The sequence below is a fragment of the Macadamia integrifolia genome, chromosome 3, assembly GCF_013358625.1.
Source record: "Macadamia integrifolia cultivar HAES 741 chromosome 3, SCU_Mint_v3, whole genome shotgun sequence".
NCBI classification, from domain to species: domain Eukaryota; kingdom Viridiplantae; phylum Streptophyta; class Magnoliopsida; order Proteales; family Proteaceae; genus Macadamia; species Macadamia integrifolia.
Window position 1 is genome coordinate 14,722,643 of NC_056559.1, and position 8,190 is coordinate 14,730,832.

An 8,190-nucleotide genomic window follows, 5' to 3' on the forward strand; every position below is an offset into this window, starting at 1 on the left:
TTTTTGGAAAATGCACTAGCTTTCTTATATTCAATTGTTTGCCAAGAATAAAATAATAATAGTGGTTGTGGTTATTACCTTAGGGAAGAGGAAGCATGTGCTGCCCTCCTAGAGAATTTTATATCCTTCTCATAAATGGGGTGACTTTGATACTCTCTTCTATTCTAAACATGTAAAGCCCATATGAATGACATCATTTCCGACTCTGCATTGGTGTAGCGTGCAGATTACTTCTTATACTACCCTTATAAGAAACCCTCCTCCCTCATTGTTTTATTACGATTAGAAATGAAAGATGGTGCAGTATCTTTATTTATTTATTTATTTTATTCTTTTTTAGGTATAAGATGGTGCAGTATCACTTCAGATGGTAGATGTAGATTGTCAGTTGTTGCTCTCCCATCGCCCTCCATACTTCTTGTTGTGGGTAAACCAGCCCTTTTTCTATTGTCTATGGTCCCTCTAAAATAATAAAATAGAGCTCCTTGGCTTGAATTCCACTCGAACAATTAAAATTTCACACCTCACACATTTTTAAAAATCAGATTAGATTCTGTCTAAATACAGATCTTCTATCCAATTCCAAATTCTTAAACCTTCACCTCACAACCATCCCCACGCAACCATCCCCAAACTTTTAGAAGCGAAGGGTCTGCAAGCTTATTATGACGAGCAAAAATTTTACTGTAAAAGTGACAACAAATTAGGTAACATTCGCTTACCTAGCATGTTCATAAATTAAGGTGAGACTAAAATCTAAACATGGCTTTAAAGCTAAAGAACTAGTATCATGAAATCCATGGAAGTGATGATGAATTAGATGTGGATGAAATTTTGTGGACAGATAAATCCTAAAGTTGAATAGTTACATGTCAAAGTTCATCTTGAATAGATGTGGCCATCTAGTAAAATTAAGCTTTCAATATCCTAGAGAGAAATCAGACTTACGAAAGAGATGCAAAGCTAGAAAATTCAGAGAAATTATGTAAATACATGGAAATGTATATGATTTGAGCTGGCTCCAGCTCTTGCTTGGTAAACGGTAAGGGGCTTGAGTTTCAGACAAGACATGTGGCAGGGAGTAGGGACCCTCAGGGTGGATATTTTCTGGAATTGTAAAAGATTGATTAGTCTTCATCCAACCATTTCATAAATATGTAAGTTCCACATGGATGGAGTTGTCCAGCTACTCTCCTCTGACCAAGTAACCTCTCTCACCTATGGCTTTCATGTGCTGCGTTCATTTATGCTAGAATAGGAAAACAACTGATTGAGAAACAACTAAAGACAAGCTTAAGACTCCATTAGGTGCTCTCATATTTGTGGTTTCACAATAATTACTAAGATATTTCATGGAAACTTAATTGCAAGCCCTTTAAAAGTCTCACTAAGGAACATGAAACCTTCAAAAGTCTCACTAAGGACCATTTCATGTTATTAAACATGTTGAATTGATTGAGTCTGCCTGCTTGGCCATCCAGAACTCTTATCTTGGTCAGAAGAAAAACCACCAAAAACCATTGATGACAAAGTCAATGTAAACAAAATCCAATGAATCCACCACTTCCCTGAATCTTCTGGTCTGAGATAATGAAAGAATCAATTACCAAGGCTTCTCTTCTAAACACAAGGTAGCTTATTCAAGTTAACCATCATTGTTTATCAATTGCAATTTGCAAAGAAAAGAAAGGCCAATTTTAGAAGTCATAAAGCAGAAAATAGAGAAAAGTATTTACATCATTCTGAATGTACAAGAAACAGGGTAGTGAACAGGGAAGAACACAACCATATCTATATATATATATATATATATGGCAACAACTGTGGCTGTTTGTGTTTTCTATTCTGAAGCTTTCTTATAAACGAGGTGGAAATGTTACATTGAAGGCAGTGAAGTGAGAAAATTGTATGGGTGTAAAACCTAAATAAAAATACAAAAACAAATGAAATAAAAAAAAAAAAAAATCAAAAGAACTCTTCATCTTGTAATTCACAGTAGGAGCATTACATATCCCTTCTGCATAATGGACAAGAACCATGCCTGATAAGCCACTCATCGATGCAGGGTAGATGGAACATGTGGTGACAGTGAGGCAAACTTCGAACTGTCTCTCCAAGCTGAAAATCCTGAAGAGAGAAAGCAATTTCAAGCATGAATATCTGATTCTATCTTTGTAGGATATCTAATTGGTGTACTTCAGAAGATGGCAGGTTAGTTAACAAAGAATAAAGGTTAAAACCTGAAGGCATACTGAACAGGAGACCCTCTCCCCAGATGCATCCTCATTGTTCAAGCTTGTGATTTTGATCTTTGGAATTTTCTGAACTGAATCTCCCGACAATCCTTTGGTTCCACCTGTTTCGAAGATGCTTGTGATATCTTCGAAGCTAGTTTCACCCATCTGATCAAAACAAATCCAACTTGTGAGAAAACCACCAAGGAACATCTCTTTGCCATTTGAACAGCCATAATTCAAGGTTTCTTTTTAGTTACCTGACTCTGAACTGCACTTAGCATCGCTGGGCCAATCCGCTCCCGAACAAGTCTTCCACTCAAAAGGCTTGCAATAACATCAATCTGGGCAATCCAATTAAGATAATTATACGGTGCAAGTTATGAAATTGCAGCAAAAAAATGGAGTTTCCATAAAGAATTCAAGATTCTGCCATTGATTTTGGGGAATTAGTAACTCTCTGTTGAATCACTTCTTGGCAGCCTAATTAATTACATCAAGCAAACAAACAGCTATACTTCAACGAGTCTGAGAAGCAAGGTTACTCACCAAGTATAGGAGACACCCAAGTCCTGAATCGTCAGAGTGCCAAAGAAGAAGAGAAGATTCAAAGACCTCAATTGAGAAAACAGCTCCAGAGATGGCACCAACCGCGGCTCCACGGAAGAAGCCACTCTCAGTTTCTTGGCCTATCAAAGCTCCAGTCACTGCTCCTAAAAAGGAACCCACTGCAAACAAACAGAAACGAACAAACTCCATAAGTACCAATCTTAAGAAAATACCCAAATCCATCTCTTAATTTGGGAATCTGCTTTTCGCCATATCTCTCGGTTATGATATAAACTCAACAACATAAGGATACCCAGATGGTTTGTTCCTAGGAGGATCATTTTTCTTATTAAATTGTATCTAAAGAAGAAAAAAATTGTAGGTTTTTTGAGACTGCAATGCGCCAGTGATCGATGAATCGGCATAAAATTTAATAAAAGAAACAATAGCAGTAAATGGAAAACAAATGGAAGATCCAAAATTTGAACCCAATTAATAGAGATCCGATTAGCATTTATTCTATACAAAATCTTGCCATAATTAAACAAAACATGACAATGGCAGCCTTGTTTATCTGTTTCTAACTTCAATAGACACCCAAAATCAATCTTTTCATGACAATATTGACGAGCAACTAAGAAAGAGCAATAACCCAGCAGAAATAATCAACGAGCGAAGGTTACCTAATGCGAAAAAGAAGGTCAAAATTGCAGAAAGAAGGTTGCTGAGAATCGCGGAAGCCACAGAGCGGCAAACCCCTCTTACTCTTTCAACCCAGATCCCCAGTGATGATAACGAAGACGAGGGAGAAGAAGAAGATGGAGAAGAAGAAACAGAAGAAGGAGAAGGAGAAGGAAAAGGGGAAGATGGCCGAGGGGAAGCAGATGGGTAGGCGTAAAACTCCATTTTTGATTCTCCAATAATCAAATATACGGTTTATAAGAGGTATTTATTGGTCGAAACCATATATATATATATATATATATAAATAGATATAACGCGCAAGGAGCGATACTTAGTTGTTAAGAGAAGATTGAAGAAAGAAACCACATAACCTAACTAGCATTTAAAGCTTTTCCTTTGGTTCAAATCTCTCGCTCTCTTCTTCTAAAGACGGAGGACAGCCCAGGAGAGGAAAATCGTGACCTCTCTTTTTAATTCTTTTTTCGTCGAAGGCACGGGAGAGAGAGAAAAGGAAGCTTCTTTCGACGACAAGTTCGATTCCCTTACAGGGTCGATCGAGCTCGACGGCTCCACCTCGACCTCGAGGCACGAAATCGTTCACAAGTAAAATCCCAATACCGAACCTTCGTTTTTTTTTCTGTGGTTGGGCAAAATCACTCGTTTTCATCAATGGGTCGAAGGGTCGATGGGGATTGGGGGAAGAGAACGAGTGAGAAAAAGATTGTCTCCGCGTTAGAGATGGGAGGACCATTTATATAGTTGAGTTCCTTCTGGAAACTGAAAAGACCATATGGTCTTGGTCCCATCTTTCAACTCCTAGCACTGATGACTGATTCAGTGGTTTCTTCCCCATTTTGGTGTAATGGCGTAATGGTAAAGTTGTTCTATTATGATCAAGTGGTCACAGATTTAACTTAAAAAATGATATTTTCGTAAAACAGAGTAAGACTACATACATTATGATTATCCTCACACCTTGTTATAGTGGAAGCCTTGTGCACCACCTTGCTGGCACATTGGTCAATGGGAGTGTGCAGGAGTATATTTTTTTCACACTCATTGTATTTAGATGTATACATGCACGAGTGGATAACATTCTTTCTTCTTTTTTTATTATTAAGTCACTTCAAAGATGGTTAAACCACATAAACCTGAATTTAGGTGAGTCTTGCTTGTTTCCATTCATTCATTCCCACCATCAAATTATCAGTGCAAAAGGGTGAGATCAAGACTTGGGTTGAATATTTAATTTTAATGAATTTAACCTAAATATCATATATGACTATTAAATTCAGCATTTTGACGACGGAATTGGGAATTGAATCAATACTTGTCATTTCTAATCATTGAATCAGTTGGAATTGATCTCAAGAACCTTAGAATATTGGCCCTCATATCTGAAAATTCAGCGATTATAAGGCTTCTTGACATGAATATTCAATTGTATCAAATAAATTGGAATTGAAATCTGTCGCAATATCCAATTCCCTATTTCTCATACGATGGCTGGTTACAATGACCAAAATACACACATCACAAACATTATGTTTATCCAAAATAAAAACATGAGTTGTAAATATACAAGGGTCGAGTTCTCCTTCTGGCTTCAGTCAATAGTTATTATTACACTTGAATGAGACTACTAGAACAGTGAAAAAACATTTCTGACCTTCGGCATATAGAAAATTATGATGATAGTATAATTGTGGGTGAAGGGTTCACTTTGATACAAAGAACTTTCTCCAATATGCAATCGAAATAGTCCATTTAATGCACAAGAATGTGTTGGCAACAAAATCCTTCCCTAAGTTACGATCAGCTTACCATATTGGTGAGTGAGCGGGTGTACCAGGATCCTTCCTGATCGGATTCAATAGTAGATATGACTTCGATCAAGTGACTTGGGCTCTTCTTTTGCCTTAATCGCTCCAGGAACTTTTAATGTTCTTTGCAGAAACATCATGTAAGGATTGAAAAAAGATGAAGAAAAATGATAGTAACTCACAGACAAGGGGAAAATGTAATCTTATCTCTGTTTATATATATATATATATATATATATGGGAAGCGAAAAACTTCATTAATTAATATAGTAGAGAACATCAATACTAGGTCCAAAATCTAGAATTCTACATTTTCTATGCATAGCCGAAGTAGCAATGTGCTTAACTAATATCACACATTCGTTTGAGGACTTAAAACAAAAACTTAATTGGAAGAATGATTTATAAACATCCAAAAACATTGAGATTGTGCTCCAAGGCCATGAACCGATGCTATTATTCTGAATCAGGTTGTGCAATTCCTCCGAATCACTCCAAACTTGTGTCACGTTCCACCCTTCTTCCTTGGAATTCTTCAGGCCATAGACAAAACTTCTAGTTTATGCCTCACTGTATATTCTTGTCATCAAATAATTAGCGCAAAGTAAGACAAATTTTCCTCTAAAAATTACCCCACATGCCCAACCGGAGTAATTAAGAGATCTATTTGAAATACTTGTACAAATCAAAATGGGGGTGTCATGAAAGGGGTGAGAGGGTAACATAATAGGGGTTGTTTCATTAGATTGTACAACATCTAAAGATTCATGTGCAGAGCCAATGTCTAGAGAAACCAAACTCCATCTGTTGATATTGGTAATCACAGCCATCGGATTTGGCTGAACCTTGGAATATGTAACATGATTCCTATGCAACCAAATGCAATGGGATGATATAATTAGAATACCCAAAAACCTGGTTTTATTAGGGCCAGGAATATGACCAGAATTAAAACATGACATAATAAAGGACTAAAAAGAGGAACTAGTTATGTTCTCAGTTCGTAATCCTAGCAAACCCGCAGTCCAAATTCACTTAGAGGAATCGCAAGCAAAGAAAATATGCCACACAGATTCGCAGTTGGAATGACAAAGATCGCAAGCACGGTCGATGTCCATCCACTTCCCAATGATATCCTTAGTAAGAATGCCATCAAGGACAAGCCTCCATAAGAAAATCTTAAATCTTGGATGGAGTTTCAATTTCCAAAAGAATCTCCACCAATGCACGCATAGATAAGAGCATGAGCATCTGTTGGACATTTCATTAGAATTATTAGAGTCAATTGAAATCAAATAATTGGTAGCTAACTTTGTAGTTAGTGATCCTTCCTAGAGAGAGAACACCACCACTTGTCAACCAAAGGGGAAACATGAATTTTAGTGATTTTATTTACGATATTCATGAGCAAAGAAGACACTAAGAGAGGTAGATTCCAAGAATTCCCCATAAGGAAGTCCTTGACCCAATGGATGGAAGTACGTGTGGTGATAGACGAGGGGATGGTAAAGTCAGATAAATCAAGGATCCAGGGATCAGTCCAAAACATAATATTTCCACCATTTCCAACTTTGATGTACACTAACTTTTTCAGAATGGGTAAGATAGTAACAATACTATTCCAAGTAATAGAACCTCTTTTTTTCATAGTGGATGCATCAAAGATGGACTTCTTGTGAAAATATTTAGCTTTTAAGGTTTGTGACCAAAGAGAGTTCTAATCAGAGAGAAGACGTCAGCCGACTTTAAGTAACAAAGCCTTATTCTGAGTGGCAGAGTCACTCAAACCAAGACCTCCCAAAGACTTCGGAGAATACACTTTTTTCCAGCTAATCAAATAGAGTTTTTTGGACTTATTATGGTCACCATTCCAAAATCTTAAATATACAAAGTCCAATTTCTTGTAAATCTGTTTAGGAAAAGCAAAACAATTCATTAGATAAGAAGGGATTGATGAAATAGCCAATTGGATAAGAACAGTGCGCCCTGTATAAGATAACATGTTAGATTTCCAAACAGAAAGCATTTTTCAGCACGAGAAATAATATGCTTAAAGCCATTAATCCTAAATCTAAAATGAAATAGGTTGGTGCCAAGATATGTGGAATCATTCCCTATCTCTTTGATACCAATAATAGAACACAAGAGTTTACAATCAGCCAAAGAGACATTTTTACTGGAACAAATGTCACTCTTATCAAAGTTAATAACCAGGCCTGAAAGATCAGAAAAAAGCTCAAGGATACACTTAATTGTGGAGAAATCATCATCAGTAGCACGACAAAAAATAAACATATCATCAGCAAAAAAAAAAAATTGTGAAATTTTTGGGGCATGGCGAGCAACCTTAATATCTTTGAAGAGATTTAGGTCCATATAGGCATTAAGCAGCTGAAAAAGGGCTTCCATCGCAAAGATAAAAAGAAAGGAACTTAAGGGGCATCCTTGTCTAATACCTCTAGAAGGCTCAAAGAATTCAAAGGCATACCCATGCAATTTCACAGAAAAAGAGGCTGTGCTTAAAAGATATCTAATCAAAATAGACCAACGGGGTCCAAAAAAATCATAGATCGATTTGATAAACCCCCATTCATGCTTATCATAGGCCTTGGCCATATCCAATTTGATAGCAACAAAGCCCATTTTACCCTTTTTTTGCTTCAAATAATGAAAAATTTCTTGAGTAATGATGATATTATCATAAATTTGTCTCCCTGGGACAAAAGTAGATTGGAATGGTGAAATGAATGAAGGTAAATGAATTTTAAGTCCATTAGCAAGAATCTTAGCCACAACTTTATAAGACACATTGCAGAGACTGATAGGCCTAAACTCCTCAACTCTAGATGCCTCCGCCTTTTTGGGAATTAAACAAATGAGGGTATGATTTGTTCCAAAAG

General features: G+C 36.7%; 1 protein-coding gene across 1 annotated transcript; it reads right to left on the minus strand.

Annotated features, from left to right (window-relative positions):
* Positions 1-1,686: 1,686 nt before the first annotated feature.
* On the minus strand, positions 1,687-4,188 carry LOC122073297 (NEP1-interacting protein 1-like). The gene is made up of 5 exons (XM_042637857.1): positions 3,467-4,188; positions 2,784-2,962; positions 2,495-2,578; positions 2,241-2,402; positions 1,687-2,127 (listed from the first exon to the last, which is right to left on the minus strand). The coding sequence occupies exons 1-5, from the start codon at positions 3,687-3,689 to the stop codon at positions 2,005-2,007; spliced, it is 771 nt and encodes a 256-aa protein (XP_042493791.1). The 5' UTR covers positions 3,690-4,188; the 3' UTR covers positions 1,687-2,004.
* Positions 4,189-8,190: the final 4,002 nt, after the last annotated feature.